At 40.3% G+C, this 17,578-nt stretch overlaps 1 protein-coding gene across 1 annotated transcript in view; it reads right to left on the reverse strand.

Moving 5' to 3' along the window:
* The window catches only part of IL1RAPL2 (interleukin 1 receptor accessory protein like 2), a 326,903-nt gene that overhangs the window by 87,460 nt on the left and 221,865 nt on the right, over positions 1–17,578 (reverse strand). The window contains exon 5 of the mRNA XM_041485262.1: positions 5,800–5,874. Within this exon, the coding sequence (XP_041341196.1) occupies positions 5,800–5,874 (75 nt within the window). The remainder of the gene's footprint in view (positions 1–5,799; positions 5,875–17,578) is intronic.

The raw sequence follows: 17,578 nt of genomic DNA on the forward strand, positions 1-17,578 counted from the left end.
TATGAGGTCTGGTCCACCCGTGGGAAGAACAGGGATCTCCCAGCTTATCTGTGGGAGGAGGGGGATGCCGTGAAGAGCCATGGATGACTGGAAGAACGTGTGGAGGAGACAGCAGTGAAGGTACCAGCTTGCTCCTCCAGACAGCAACAGTACAGGGAGGCAGGGCTGTGAGGTGAAGGTACAACATCGGGAGAACTGGGGATAGAGGGAAACAAGTTTTTGGTGGTGTTGGGGTGGAGGGGACACTACCCACAGGTCTTCTCTGCCTTTAGTCCCACCTTCCCTCTGCTCTGCCATTCAGATCACTCAGACCTGAATTTGTGACACACAGACAGAATAAGGCAGTAGGACATGATTTGGGGCAAGACTGTCACTTATCCCCCACTCAGGCCTTGCACTAGGAAAGAACAGTGAGTCTCTATGGATAACTTTCAGACAGCCTCTTTGCTGACTCAGGACCCATTTGGATCAGGTCACCTCTGATTCCTCAATGTTTGTCTCTTCTATGCCATCCAGATGAGCTGGGGGTGCAAAGCTCTGGGTCTGACCCAGTTTGCAGAAACCCAGATCTCCCTCTGAGATCCCCTGCCAAGCCCTGGGAGAATGGCTGGAGAATGCCTGGGAGGAGCTGAGGGAGGAAAGAAAGGCAGCATGGAGTAACCAACACCCAGGATCCCTGGTTTTTGCAGGGACCCACTACATTCCTGAGCAGTTGTCTCACATGATCCTGTAATCAAACCCCAAATCAAAAGGCACATCCACAACACTCAAGGGGTCTCACATGGACAAGTATCAGTGCTCTTTTCACACTGCAAGCACACTAAATAAGAATTTCTTACCAACTTCACTTTTAAATCGCTTGCTCTATTTGAAGCATTTTACAGTTCAAATTTTCTGTATTGCTTTCTGTCCAAGATCACCACTCTATTCAACTGCTTATCAAATACCTGTATCTTTAAACATGAAAGAATGCAAGATTTAATGAGCAAATCTGTAATGAGACAGTGCTGGATTGTCTTGAATAAATAGGCTTGGTATGAAATGAATGCCTCAAACATCTTGCAGGGCTTTCTTTGTTAAAAATTATTATTTAAGGAGAGAAGTGGCATCTCAGTGAAAATTGAGACTGTGGAAAGTGAAGTGGTATATTTAAAATGTCAGTAAATGCATGAATTTTCACTCCTCAAATAATTCCTTCCAGCCACTGTTGCAAGCCAAAAGGGCGTTTTTTGGTCCTGACTATTTTTAGTCTATTCCTATACCTGTCAGCAGATGTAACTTTGTACATTCCATTGCACTTGTTTTACAGTAGCTCTATTGATCTCTATTGATCTGCCTAATAATGAGTCCCAGGGAATTGTGCTGTTAAATCTTTTAGAAACAAAATCTTTCTGAACAGTTCAGCTATTAGGAATAATGACAATCCTCATAAACTACGTGTTTTCTTTCCTCAGCATCTTTAGAAACAGAGAAACTACCATGACAAAAGCGAGTTAAACCCCTTGACATCCTTCCTGTTCAGTAAATGAATTAACACAGAGGATTCTTGCTTTGTTTTGTAAGACTCCTGCTACATTTCTTAAGTAAACACCTGAAAGCAAAACCAGGACATAGCTGAAAAGCAAATGATATGCAAATAATATATTCAATTAATACAGACCCAAACATGCAAAATTCATTCCACTCAACTAACTCATTCATAAGAAGTCTAACTTAACACTGCACTCTCTGTAATACATGGTACAGAGTTAACAGATTTAGCATCTATTTTGATATTGTATTTTTAGCTTTTTTGATACTCTGTGAAACACACAAATGAAAAATAGCAGCCATGGTGCAAGCTAGAGAACTCTGGCAGCTGTTTATACATAGACTGGCTAGATATAGATTCTTACAGATCTGTGTCCAGCCAAAAATCAGCAGAGCACAACTGTGCTTCCTTTCTCCCACAAATGCCTCTGTCCCACTGTTCCTATACCAGCTGAGAGCTGGCAGCACAACAGTTCCAGGGATCAGTGGGATTTCGGCTTCTTGGTGCTACTAAAACTGTGCAAATTCAAAGGAGAAACCTACTCTGTAATCATGTAATCAAAACACAAAAGAGTGGTTTTCCTTCTTTCCATGTTCTCAAAGCACAAAGAGTGGACAAAGTTAGCTGGAAAAGAATGTAACACATGAATTAAGAAATCAGCAGAGCAACGTGCCAACATGGCATTTTCAGACTTACAGCACAGCATGCTCCACTTGCTGTCAGGCAGCTGTATGTGAAAGTAGATAACAGGTCTTTAAAACTTACTGCTCACAGCCCCAAGACACCTGACTGAGGTCTCAATCTTTACTCTTCTAAATCACATAAGGAATTCTCTAAACTCAGGGATTTGGCACGAACAATCCATAAACACACTTAGGTTTATATGGTCAAAGTAACAGCAAGCTCCTGCTCCAAAAAAGGGGACTTTGAACAACTCAGCTATGGATCACACTGGCATACACTTCAATAAATTCCAGTCAGAGCTTCACATGGGAGATGGTCTTCAAGGCCTTCTGCCAAAGCCACCCCATCTCCTGGGCACAAGAGCTGTGTATTTTGGCCTGTACTATCAAATTTGATTTTAATGTCGTGAAGACAACTCAGGAATTTATTTTTTTTTGAGGAAGAACATTTTATTATCAGAGTAATGCTGTATATTTGCAAAATATACACTGTATAGTAAGAACAAACATTATTTGTTAATACCAAGGTAGAGAAATATTAAATGTATCATATCACATACAATGCAATCAAGAACTATTTTTTTACTGACCTGAATGCAAAAAAACTAAAATGCAAATAAAAAAGTTGGGTCTTTTTCTAGTTTTTTTGGTTTTTTGTTTTTTGGTTGGTTTGGTTTTTTTTTTGGGGGGGTGGGGTTTACAAAAAGGAAGCGGTAAATGGACAACAACAAAAACAAAAAATCAGTCATTATTTTCTAAGTCAGCCCAGAGATGAAATGATTGTCTGACTTGGTAAAGCAAATGAGTGAAACTGTTTTGGACTATTTCTCCTGTCCTCTGGGATGCTCTTTTTTCCTCCTGTCAACCCTTCCCCATCTCTGGCTCTGTTTCTCCACCACAAGCAAATAGAGAAAACAAAAAAGAAGCAAATTCCAGTTCCTGCTTCTCTCTAATCTTGACAAGATTGGTTTTAGATCTCTGTCACACTCCAAAGAAAAACAGAAAACACAAAATACATTCCTGCTCCTTAAGAAGAACAAGGCAGGCTCAGGACCATGTTTGAAGCCTGAAGGAGCTCTTTTATCCACTGTCAATAAGAATGGTGCACACCTGTTTTCACTAAAACATCCTGTAAGATCTGAAAGCTAAAAGGTGAATATTGAAGTTTGCAGTAAGGCCAAATAAGCTGCTAAATAGTTAGGCCACTGCCTAGAGGCCTAGGGAGATTTTGCATTGCATCGTGCTAATCATTAAGGATAAAGACAGTAAATAATTATTAATCTCCTCTATTTATAGATGAAAGACAGCTATTTCTTTAAAGATTAGTTTTCCAATAGAAAACTAAAATAATCTCTGCAGAACAAGTAGATGGATTAAACTCCATTTCTTTTGCAGCTTAGCGACACATTCATACTTGCATAACTACTGAAAAATCAGCCATATTGGGTGATTTGACTCCATGGGCATGTAAAACACTGAAATTTCCTTTTAATATCTAATAAAATATCGAGTAATGTAAATTTTTCAAAACTCCTAGGAGCTTAACAAGGTTTCAATGAAGTGACCTTATAGATCCTTACACAAAACTTCCCCGCACCTTACATTGTGCAATCACATAATTCCCAGTCCTTCAAGGCTGTGGCACATTTCAGAGGCCAGCACAGCCTTCCTGCCCCAAGCTGCTGGTGGCCTCCACAAGATGAAGGTGCTCCCTGAGAATCTTCCAGCTTCATCTATTTGCCAAGTTAAATCAAGAGGGAAATCTTCACTGCAAAACAAGTTAAGGTTCAGTCATATGAATATGGTTTAGTGGCAATAACCAAACCTATTAACATATCAGAAAAAAAGAAAAAAGCACCATATGTAAATTCCCTGCTCTTAAGGGACAACTAATGGATTACATTCCAGCAGATAAAAATGCAAGATCTGTATTTCCCCCTAGAGATATTCCAAAATCCTATTACTGAGCCACATCTCCATGGAGAGGAGGGGGTTTATTTTAATTTTTTTAATCAAACCTCCTTTTAATCAGCCAGAACAAAATGTTTTCACGTAAACAACAACAACAACAAAGAATTCAGTGCAAAACCAACAGTCCTGCTGGAACAGGGGAACTTGGAAGAGAAAATTAAGATTAAATGAAAATGCAGGAAACAAAGATGTGTACTCTGAGTGCATTTATTACACAGATGTATACAGGGACAGTGTGCTCCCAAAGGAAATCATTAGAAAGTTGACTTTTAAGAAGTTAGACCAGGAGACTGAATTCAGCCTTTTGGGCTGATCCAAACTTCAGTGACTGGGTTTTGCTGGTAACTCAGGTAGGGTTTTAACTATGGCTCCAGATCCATTTCATATCCTCTTTTAGGGGCAATTTCTGCTCAGCTACAGATATTCAAGCCCTGTGGAGGGGAACCTAAATATGCAGATATGCACCTGTCTGCAGAATTCATCTGGCACTGGCTGCTGTCCAGATCCACTGCTGTCTTCCCTGTGCAAGCCCTTACAGACTCATGAGTCAATTCAGGTGCATGAGAGAAAGCTAATCTTTAAGGTCACAGATCATTTATATTCTCACATTCAAGAATTCAAGCCCCATTTTTAAATACTCATAGCAGCCACATTGCTTCTCTGACACTGTCTGGCACCCGGTTTAAGAACAAGGATGTGTCTTTGTACTCATCTCAAGTAGAGACCCACAGAATTTCACAAATACAAACAGCTTTACCACAATGTCACCAGCCCTCTTAAGATGTTTCACACTGACCCTCCTTGCCATTAAACACCATTCCACCTCTGAATTCCAGACAGCTTTGGTATAAAGGAGGAAGAGAGTCAAGCTCAAGAAGGAAAGTGCCACAGTTTCAGCACTGAGTGAATAATCCCCATATGCAATATATCTCTTGTAATTTAAGCTCATGGCACCACAGTCCTTAACAGCAACTCCAATTCTGCCTCTTAAAATTAGAAATCTATTTTCAAGTCACTGAAAAAAAACCCTGGAACCTCAACACTGAGCAGTTCTTTCAGTATCACAATGCCCTACAGCTCTCCAAAGTTAGCAGAACTCTCTAACATTATTTTCTAACATGACAGAAAATAGAGGCTGCTAGCTGAGATTCAGAGATGTGCATTCACAGAAGAATATATAACAGGAGTGAGAAAAGCATACAAGCATTTTAGTCAAAAGCCCTTTCTGGTACACATTCAGAACAACCTGAAAATGCAATGCTTTACACTGACTTTTAAAGGAATCAGCACTTCTTTTATGAGAACATTTGTCTTAGGGTGAACATCAACTGACCAATACAGCACCAATTTAGACATATTTTACTCTACCAATCATATATTAAGAAGAGCATCAGTGCTTTATATTTAATACCCATTGTAACCAATTAGCACTGCCATCCCCTGATGTTCACTCCCTTAAATTGCCATGGCAGTAAATTCTACAGTTATAAATGAGAAGCTGCAAATTGATTTGCATGTAATAACTACCACTAAACCTTTCTTACCACTTTCAATTTATCCCATCTGCTACCAGAGTGGAAGTTTAGGATCTATTATTCCCAGAAGGGGACTTACCCAGCTGGACATCTATAACAGTTGGCTGGTTCTCCATGGGGAACAATGGCTTTGGAGGTTTGTCTGTGAGTAAAGCTAGAAAAGAAAATGAGAAAATGTAATGGAAAAATTGAGACCAATGACTGCAAAAGAAAAGCTCTGTCATGTAAGCAATCAAATGTTTGTACACTTGATGGCATGTAAACATTTATTACATAGTACAGCTGTTACACAGCCAATGTGTCACTACCTACCTTGTGGCCGTGGCAATCCCCTGATTCAAGAGAAATTACCAGTTTCAAGAATGACATTTTTAGCACGAAGCAGCAAAACAAACTCAATTTTTCACTTTTAACTTACATGTAATAAGTAGAACAAGCAGTTTAGACCCTCACACTGCAAAGTTAACACAGTGAATTTGAAGTGTCAGACAAATCTATCTCAGTGTGACCAGTCCCAACATGTCTTTATGCCTGTCCAAAACAATGCATAGAAAACTTGCACACGATTGTGCTTGAAGCAACCCAGCAGCTCCACAGTAGCTTAGACTCCCATCCCAGCAGGCAGGGTACCCAGAGCCTCTCCTCAAAGCCTTACTGGGGACCCTGCTTCCTGCTGTGCAGGAATATCTCCATCTGAGAGCAGGAAACAACACCCCAGTCTTTCCTGCCAGGGAACTGCTCGAGCAAGCAGATAACACAACTGTTAAAAAGTATAGCTGCAGGCACAGGCTTCACACCCCTGTTTGAAAACTCAGGGCCAGACTGTGCAAATAGGTTTTGTAAATTTGGCTTATCTTGAAATAAATGACTGTGTATTCCTGAAAATGGGGAGAAATGTTTTTCATAAAGTACAGCATCTTGCACCACATGAAATTAAAACATTTAAAAATTACCTTCAAAGTTTTCTTGTTAAAACTCATCACCTGAAATTATTTGACCAGAGTTTGTAAAATAAACAACAGTGATTGTCAATCTACAAACCAATTTTACATCCACAATGGCCTCAGAGTTTCAGTTTCTGGTATAGTTACAAGAGGGTTTTGTTTTTTCTTTAGCCTTTTCTTCCTTTTTTCAGGCTTTTCTTCCTACCTTTATGCTTTTCTTATATTATCATTTTTATTTTCTGGCAGTAAATAGTACTCTGTTCATTGTAGAATATGCAGAAAAGTTGCTGGAGCAGCTTCATCCATGCTGTGCCAGTGTGATCAGGCTTTCCTTACTTCATATTCTCTTCATATCCCATTTCTACCTACACCCTTTCTAACCCAATCTGATCAGGGCTTCCCCCTGTTTCCCTCAGCTTTACTTGCAACATTTGGAAGTTCTCTAAATGTGCTCCTGCATGTCACATTTTAAATAGTTATGGTCTGCCATGTTCTTCTTGGAGAGAAATCACAGTAATGAACTGGCAGCCTGTCAGAGCTCTTTCCATAGGAACTGAAATGGCTCAAAGGGATTTTGGGATGAGAATGCAACAAACTGCTGGCTCTTCAATGTCAGATGTGTTTACTGAAAACAAAGGCTAATCTTATTTTAGAGGTCAGACATCAGATGACTTATTCACCTTATGAAATTCACTTTTCGTCCTTCTTAAACAGAAAGACAACACAAGATATTTTCAGTTACAAGGGGCTCTAGACTTACATGATCTCTGTACTTGACAAAAGTCTAAAAACATATATTCAAATTCCTATTCCTCTAAAAGAAGTTTCTTTAATTCTAGGAACAGTTTATAGATATGGGGCACTGATTTGCAGCATTGCTTAAGGAAAAGAAGAACAAAAAGTTAGTGCTGTTACTGTATCAACAGTATCAACAGGTATGTAATAAAGCTAACAGTATAAACTCTTACTTCACCTCCCACAAAGCTACATGAAATGTACTCTACATGTTCTTCCTATTATCAAAGGGGCAGTAATTCTGCTATGAAACTGAATCCACCTCATGAACTGTCAAGGGAAGAGCTGTGATACAGCTGTCTACACTTTTTTTTTCCCCTTCCAAATGCCATGGAATGCAGCATGCCCCCGGGCTGCTCTGAGCATGGTGAAGCCACAAGGATGACATCAGCTTCCCAAGGCAGCAGTTCCTGCGGCCACCTGGACAGACCCACCTTTGGAAGGTACTGGTCTAACAATGCAGCAGCCTGAGGGGTTGCTTTGCATTTCCTCATCATTCTAGGATTTCATCCAGTGAGCAGGCTGGGACTGCCTGGGCTGGATTTGTTTATGGAAGCTACAGACAGATACAGACCTGAGACTGAGGGGAGGCTTCTGTACCTTGTCCCAGGAGTACAGCACTCACTACCTGGGGCATGGCTGGAAGTCACAGGTGTTGGATGACAAGCTGGAAAGACATTTCTTTACTCAGAGGCACCTGGCAATGCATGTGCCTCCCAAAAGACACTGATGAACATGGCCAGAGGCTGTTTAGCAGCCAGACTGCTCAAGAACTGTCTGAAGTGCTGTTTCCTCCTATGCTTATATTCACCCCATTCAAAAGTAACACAAACTTTAGGACAATAATCACGTTGCTGTGATTTCAACAACACTTGTCACTTCATTTGTCCATGAGGGTTTTAAAGAGACAGAGTTGTACAGATCAAGACTGATGTGATCCTCTTCAGCTGTTCATACAGGTGCATTTTCCTTCCCAGCATAAATGATACTTTTATTCTCTCTTTGTCATAGTCACAAGGAGTATGCTGTCACACCAGAAATGCTGCAGAAAGCAGAAAACAGACCTGTAAAAGATTTGGTCTTTCCAGTGAGTTACACAGTGATCTCTGTCAGATAAAGCAGAGCATGATGTGCTGCACAGGTCAATGTTTGGCTACTCACAGGACCAACTAAAGAAGAAAACTGCCTTATAGGAGTGGCTCCTACCTTTAAGTGCCAGTGAAGCCTCAGAGCCTGGAGGTTCATTTTTTCCCCCACCACAGCCCTACTGTTTCAAAAATCTGTCATTCCATATTCAGACACACTAATGAGTTCTCTTGAAAAAGTAGAAAGCAGTTGAAAACAAACAGCCTTAGGATATCTTTACATAGGGAAAAGCAGCCATAACCAGCTAGAAAAACCATCAGGCTTCTCAGTAAGCCCCAGTTCCTTCACAGTTTGTTATTTGACACAGCTCTGTTTCCCCACACTATTTCCTACCTTCCCTCTGCAGCAGCTTCACAGCACCCTCCCTGCTCCACTCAGACTTTTACAGCATCCACAGTGACAGACAGGGAGCCCAAACTGCTGCTACAATGAACTCAAGTCTCTTACTGTGTATTTTGAGTGGCTCAGCTAAGCACAACTTCTGAATTGAATGCAGATCCCACTCCCCTGTGCCATGCAAAAGGGCATGCCCCAAGCCAACCGGCATCACCTGTGCTCCAGGCCCCGAACTGCTCCAGTGTGCGGCCAGTCAGCACCAGGGTCATCACTGAAATCCAGCTGCTTTTGATTTGAAGGGCCTCTTTCTTGTGTGTGGGCCACTCAGCATAGCTGGAGTGTTTTCCAGACCAGATAACTCTTAGAAGGGAGCTAAAATGTTAATTCCCATGTGGCTAAGAACTGTCAAATGCTGGGGAACAGCTTTCTTCTTCCTAGTGGTGGATAATGACTTCCCTCTTCTTGAGATAACCACCCAAAGTACATTTGCTGTTCTATAATTTTACTATTGACGTACCGCCTGGACATTTGCAATGATTAAATGAAAAATTATTTAAATATGAAACAGAATGCAAGGAATCTAACAAAATTGTTTCAAAGCATCTATGAGACAATTGCATGCCAGCCTACTTCCTTCAATCAAAAGATCTGGCATTTTCCCACCATTAATTAACACAGAGCCTCTAGTATCATTCAATCAAGAATCTGGCTAACCTTTTGACAGCAGAACAGATCTGTTTGAATAGCATCCTCTGGGGCAAATAACTGCATGCCAAATCCTTAATCTGAAAGTAGCTCATACCCAAAGTTAAGCTTTTGTTCACTCCCAGTTCAAATACATATGCTTCCAGACATGGCTTAGATCTACTTTGGCAAAGGCAAACCTTGGCAGTGATACTGCAACTTGCACACCGCAGACGACAATGGAGCTAACTGCATACAAAACCCTCAATCAATATATTAACCAGAGGGCATATGTTGCTATGAGAAACTCAGCATTTTACCTTTTAAAAAGATATGTACCTAACTCCCTTTGTCTCACCTGAAATCCCAGCTTGTGCCAAGAGGTTTCTCAGAGGCTGGCAGTAAAATGCTTCAGGCCTGACCTGCTACTGCTTCATCTTTCATGTCGCTGCTTACAACAAAGCAAATGTGAGAGCCAATTGTGCAGATGTAAATGGAAATGTGACAGCTGTAGTTTGGCTAAAAGGGAATGAACTGCTCACTTGAAGGGTTAAAAGCTTGTTTAAAAAGCCAAGGGTTCTCACTTGGACTTTGTGGACTGAACCTCTAACACACTATCACCAACAGTCCTGCTACCAGATAAGAATCATTGCTTTTCATTTTCTTGGCACAGTAGAAAATTACCACACAAGGTGAAAAGTAGTAGGAAATCACATGAAGCAACTCATTCATAAAAATGCAATTTTGTGAGGCTGTGTTTATACAGGGACTCTGTTTCCTGATTAGCTCTATTGTAGTGTGCTCCACCAGTCAGTCAAAACACACTTCTCCATCAGTTGCCTATTGTGTTATTTCCTTCCTCTCAGTTTAAGCTGACAAAATGATTGCACCTCCATTTGTTGTTTGCTCTAACAGAAATAAAGCCACTGCAATGAGATGTTGTCTAAGGATAAATATCTCCATCTTTGAAAATAAACACTGAACACTAATTCTCAAAAAACTGCAACTCAGTAAACTCAGAACTTGTGTGGAAGTCAGGAGTCATTAGGCAATGACAAAGAGTTTTTTTTCTATTTATTAGCATTCAAGCAGGAAATGCTCCTTTTGGGAAAATGTGGAATGATTCAGCAGCTGGATGCCTCCCTCTTTGCCACTACCACCATGAACACCACTTTTTGAAAACCCTACCTAGGATCAAGAGTGCTTTAATGCACTGTTAGGACTGACTTTGGGGGACATTTTCTGCAAAAAGAAGTTTAGCATTTTCATATTAGCAGTAAATAATTGGAATTCATCACATGAATTCATTTTATGACATAGAAAGAAGGACAACACAATCACAGCTTTCACAAGATGCTGTGTCCATGCTGAAATGAAGCTCACAAGGGAAACAAATTTTGAGGCACTCAAATGATCTTGGTTCGTGGTTTTGATTTTAACCCACTAAGTCCTCAATGACTCAGAACAGTCCCATGTTTGACAGGTCATGCTACTGGCACCCTGGCCATGACTGCAGCTCCCTTGACTTTGAGAGCAGTGAAAATCCTGCACAACTGGCTGTGCCTGTCCTGTTCTTACCAGCTGCTCCAACAGCTTCTACTGCAGGCATGACCTTGTAACCCATGGTGACTATTTATGACTACTAAGGGCAGCTAACCATTCCATGGGCAAGATCACTTCTGAATAAAGAGACTTGCTGCCAGTCTCCTCCCCTGTTTCCATCTGTTGAACATGGGACGCTATCAGAGTGCACGCAGAGAGCCAAAGGTACTAGATGAACTCTGCTGAATTCATGAACACATTAAGAGAAGTATAGATTAACTAGATTTTTGGTTTGGGATCTTCTATTTTTCAGGTTTGTGCTGGACCTTCTTCCACCTTCTCACAAGGCAATTAAGTATCATAGGGTTGTAGAAAAGAAACTGGTGAGATTGGTAGAACTTATGCAATAGAGTATGGCTCAGGACTCTGGTGAAGTGGAGTAGAAACAATAGCACAGATTGCACATTACTGAAGCACAGATGGCAAAATCCCACAAGGTGCCTATCACAAAGTAATTACAACAGGGCTGAACACTTAACACGACTGCAATATACGTGTTAAATGCCCATGGCATTGACTGTTAGCATCTCCTGATGTGAAACATTCAGTGGCACTGATGGCAGGGGTTACCATTGGTGCTGTCACTAGAGTCATTGCAAGGTGGGTGCTGGAAAGCAGAAGAATTCTGTGCTAGCAGGGCTTTCACTGTATGAGGTTATCAAGCTTCCTTACTCCTACACTTGCCAAGACACCTTTCCTTTCACTGCATTTCTAAATTTCACAGATTGTGTTAGATTACGCAAAGTTCTTTCCCAACCAAAATGATTCCTGTGATCATTTTATTCCTTTCCTAAATGTGGATCATGCAGCTTGCTTTTAAGAATTAAGCATGAGTTTCCTCTCAAGTAGAAAAAAAGTGTAATAAATTCTTACTAAATGTAAATTACATTTTCCTTCAATGTAATTCATGAAAATCTCAAATGGAGTGTGCTTTATTTAATGAACAGAGTGTATTTAGTACAAAGGACACCATTTCATCTGCACTCAAATGTTTCTCTTGGACTCTGGGCAGAAATAAGATGTTTGAAATTACCCTCTATTTCAAGGAGATCTGCAAAGAACATTTTATGACATTTTATGGTTTGGCTTTTTTAATTCTTTTTTCTTTCTGTCTTATAAAAAAGTAAAGAAGTGGTGACGGATGAAGCCAGATCACTTCATCCATCTTAAAGGAACAGCTGGACTCTGCATGCAAATGAAAGCTATCATTCTTGTCAACCTGAAGCCAGGCTACCAAAAGCCTGCAGTCCACAACCCATTAATATTCCATGATCAATTTGACCACTTGTGCACAGTGAGGTACTGCACCACAGCACAGCCCCAGACACATGAATTACCACAGAGCGGATTTTATGCACTGTTTTAACAAAACTCAAAGCAATCCATTATTCTCCAGAACAAAAAAAACTTGTATTAGGTACAGAAAGTGTACGAATGAGCTAAGTTTTAAGCACCTATGGTACCATTTGTAGGCAAAGCAATGGGTGCTCTTTTTGAGGAAAAGCCATCTCCAAGCTCAACAGCAGCTTCCAGCCAGTGCTCACCACAAACTGCTGAAGGAAGAGCCAGTGCCACTTTGCCACCTCTTACTTTGCTGTTTCAGTCAACCTCATGGCTCACCTGTGCCCTGAGACAGCCCAGAACAAACCCTTGCTGCAGACCAAACAACCCTGAGCAGCTTTTCAAAGAAAACAACAGAACTGCTGAAGAATGACGTTAAAATGCATTTCACTTAAGTCTCAAAGGCAGTAGCAACCATTTAAAACTTGTATTTTGGACAATTTTAGATGTTGCACAGTGCGACAGCTCAAACTGTTTTGATGTTCAGCAGGGTCATTATGATTGCAAAGCTGCCATACCACAAACAATTTTTAGATGGAATTTCAACTATAAGTCTTTTAGATTAATTATATTCACAAGTAAGAAACATGAAACTTCAGTTAAGTCATCTCTTGCCAATTGATTTTTCTCTGTTGGGGGCTAATGAGAAGGTTTCACCTGCCCTATCCAGTCTATTAATTCTGATGCATTCTTTGGATTAGCAGCCTGGCTTCCTAAGCTTGCTACAGTGATGAAAAATGTTACTTTACTTGACAAGGAAAACCTTTTCAAAAAATGTTTATGCAATATTTATGTAGGTTCTTTGTCTCTAATTTGCCTTCAAAAGCTGCAAAATATATTCTACCAGGTTTGTCTGTTATATTTTTGGTTTTTCCACTGAAGAAGTTTTGAATTGTATACTCACTAAGCACATGGAGCATCATTAAGAATAAAATTGGGGCAAATCATGTCATTATTGGTTGGATGAGCAGGAAAATGAATAAAAGCAGGCATAATATAGGCACATAAGGAACTCATAGATACACTTGCTATTGTTTATCCTACCTCATGACCAAAGATCAAGAAAATGTAAATCTTCTGATGAAAGACAAAGCACTAAGAAATGAAGGAGCTAGATCCCAGGAAATTTGTCTTCTTATTTGAGGAAAAGGATTTAAAAGAATTAACAAAAAAAGTAGCATCCATAGAAATCTCTGTCGGGACGACCCATTTTCAGAGTCAGCTCTGCTGCCTTTTACCACTTACATCAGAGTCTCTAGCAGCAGATGAGAAGCAGAATAACCCCTGGTGATCAGCCTGGGACCTGAACCTTTCAGTATCAGATACTATCAAACAAAGGGAAGTGTCTCTGATCCAAGAATGCGATTTCTTTTTCACAAAAATACACGAGACGTGCAAAGCACTGCATCAGGTTTGCAGAGGGCAAGTATTCAACAGTAAACATGATATTTTAAGACTATCATATTACTTAGAAATGTTTACTGGTCAGTAGGGATGCAAAGAATTGCAGGCAAGCCTCCAAGAGGAACGTGACTAAAGGTTGTACAGGGATCTATTAATGAAAAAATCCAAGGATGTGCATTCCAGTGCCCACTGGGACATCTCTGGACAGCCCCATTAACCAGCCCAGAGAGTGACACCCAGCACAGCTGAGAGGAGCAAATGAACTGCCCAGAAAAACAGTTCAAAGACCTCAAGGCAAGGGAAAGCAGTGAAGTCATAGCCAAAAAAAGGTCATTGGGACTTCACTTGTTTTGAATCCATGTGACCATTTTGAAGCAGGTTGTCAACACACCACACATTTTTATTAGAGGAGAATAAAATAAACTTGTCAGCGAGTGAGCCATGGATTGCACCTGTCCCACAGGTCAATTTGAGCACATATATACTGTAAGCAGCAGAAACTGCAGAGAGGCCTAGCTTCCAAATCCTCTGAAATGTGAGATTAAACAGTCCCACAGGCACTTCAAATGGCTGCAGATAAGGATTTAATCCTTTAGTATATTTCCTCCATCCTTTATTAAAAGATGAAGATAATCTTTAAATCAAGAGAAAAATAGGAAAAAAAAATTTTACAGAGCCAAAAATCATCAAGTGGAAAAAGAGGAGAGCAACCAATTCTATTTTTATTAACAAATCCTCTCAGCCAAGGCTTATACACCCAAAGTTGCAGGAAAGGGAAGCTGCTCCCCCAGCCTCAGTGGAAAAGGCAGTACAAGCTCCCCATGAGGGGGCCTGGGCATGACACAAATGGGCTGCCCCAATACTCAGATACTCCCCCTGCCTCTGCCTGAACCACTTGCACACAAACACATTCCTGAGAGGGGTTTTCTATCCTCCTGTCATGGCCACCAAGTGCCAGGACAGACACCAGCACTGCTCCTGTCCCTCAGCCACCTGGACATTGTTGGTGAAGCAGCCCAAAACAGAGAACACTTTCCTCAGCGTCTACATTGCTCTGCTGCTCTCAGAGGAACATTCCTTGCTCATCTTTTAGGTTTCCTGCTGCTTTTTTTCCCAGCAGACAGATAAGAGTTTTGCACCAGGAATGTAATTTCTGAGAAATTTCTCATGAAATTGTGTCAGCTTCTTGTAAGGAACCTGCTTGACTCTTCATTCTCCTGTTCAAAGTGTCTTCTGTTTGTCATGTGTTGAAGCAATTTAAGATTTTGCTTTGACATTTTCAACAAGAGAACAAGACGATTCAATCTGCTCTGGGTGGTAACTGCCATTACATTTAAAATACATCATTCAATTGATACTCAACATACTATTTTGACTGCCATTTTATATCTTCTGTGTGATTATGTAGTGTTACTGGCCCAGCTCATGGAACAATTTTAAAGCAATAAAGACATTTAAAGAAGACCCCCTCCAATTTTCCAGTCAGGCCACTCTGAAACTTCTGTTTCTTTCTGAAACAGCATTCTCACACAGCATTTGTCAGACATGCCTTTATGACAGGAGTTTTGTGAATTTTGGATTTTGTTCCAATGTAAAATAAAAGAAAAATCTGAGGAAAAAAACCCCAAAAAACCCACAAAATTCCTTCCAAATAAAAACTATAAATTTCTTACCATACTTCAGTCCCTAAGGATAGGAAGATAGGTGGATGGAGAGGCTGGCTGAGCACAAACTCAGAAGGGCAGGAAACAGTAAAGGCTGCATTACTTACACGTTCCTCATACAGTGAGTGTCATAACCTGCCCAGGCACGTGTAATTGTTTTACCTACCACCTGCCCCATTTGAATGTTTTTCCATTTTGTTGTCTGCTCTAAGATGCATTATCCACCACATTCAGCTCTCTCTAATCAACACATACTGGTCGATCAACTCCTTCTGATGCACAACAGCTATCAAACACCTATTTATTTATTACGGGGGGAAAAAAAAGATTGTCTTGTTCAGCAATTCAGTTCTGAGGTCTGTGTTTCTAGCAATGTAAGGCAAGGGCTTAAACTGAAAGATGTGAGATGCATAGCTAAAGAGGATGACAATTTTTCAGGAGGCAAACAATATCTGGATTAATAATTACAGAACAAAGTATTTTAAGAGGGCATTATGGAAAGAATCTAAATACAGGATTAGAGACAGGATATATTAGCACTTTGTCTCACAGATTTCAATTAGTAAATAAAGAAAATCTTTGCGTGTCAGCACACTTTTAATATGGCACCATATAAGGATCTATCACTTATATACAAACTACATTATATCAACGCTCTTTAGAGAACCAGTGGTTTAAATACAGAAAGGAAGAGCTGGTGGCTGTTTGTTTAGTTGTGTTGGGGTTTTTTTAATTAGTAAAAGCATTGTGGCATTGTAAAAGGGCTGGACCACAAAAGCAAAAGCACAGTGCAGCAGCACTCTAAGACACTCTTTTAGGGCAGAACATCTGTCCTATTCTGTTATTACTCTCAGATTGTGTCTAAAGACCACCTTTTGTACCATGCTTTTGTTGTCTGTTGCCCATCCTGTGATGGGTCCCTGTGCATGCATTACCAATATCACAACCACAGGGAGCATTCAAATGCAGCTGCAGGATTGGGCTGCACTTCAGCAAATACACCAGAGCAAGACAGAGACCTCTCCCAGGCCCTGGTATTATTCTGCAATGATGTGCTTCCTTACCAAGGTGCTGTAAAGGGATCTAATATACTGTACTGTGCCGTAAATTGGCAATTTTGGCTGAACACATTGTAGCACTATTTTTTAACTGCTGCAGAGCTGACATTTAGGGAATTCTGAGTTGTTGCTGGAATGCTGCTTTTCTCCTTCTACATACTCCCAAGTTAGTACATCTCTTTCTACTGGCAAATAAGCACCTTTCTGTTCTCTTAGTCTCAACTGGAGCTGCTTAAAATAGTTGAAGTATCATTAACACCATATACTGATATTAAAAGAAGCAGAATACTGCAGCACACTTTCATATCAAAGCAATGGACCCTTAAGCTTTTGCATCTATGAATGATGAGCAACATTACTTCAAATGACATCTTTTGTCAGAGTTGCTTGAGCTAAAGACAGAGTGAATTCATTTGTATAAATTGTGGCTTTGCTGCTGAAAGATTACAAAAATATATGTTGCTATCCTTAAGTCTCAAACCATTAATATTGCTAAAATATGCCATCTTTTCCCAGGAAGAACTAGCAAGTCCATAAAACACTATCATCCATCATGACTAATTTACTAAATACACAATTCCAATAGCAACAGAAGAAGAACATACAGTACAGGGTGTCATCTGTCACCACACCAACATCAAACACCTCTGTCTTCCAATGGAAACTGAAGTCAAGATTCCCCAGGTCTGTGATATAGGTGGTTCGTAACTGAATTTCTGTTCCACTTGGATTAGTCCTTTGCTTGTTTTCCATTTGATGAAAAGTTGCTATTTTTCTTTGAAAAAGAAAACTAACATTAATTTCACCCCTCAAGAAAATATTTGCCTGGATTCTATTGTTTAGTGTCATAGTTTAACCTCAGCTGGCAACTCACACCCACACAG

Source organism: Pyrgilauda ruficollis, unplaced genomic scaffold (assembly GCF_017590135.1).
Source record: "Pyrgilauda ruficollis isolate IOZ18807 unplaced genomic scaffold, ASM1759013v1 scaffold7, whole genome shotgun sequence".
NCBI lineage: Eukaryota > Metazoa > Chordata > Aves > Passeriformes > Passeridae > Pyrgilauda > Pyrgilauda ruficollis.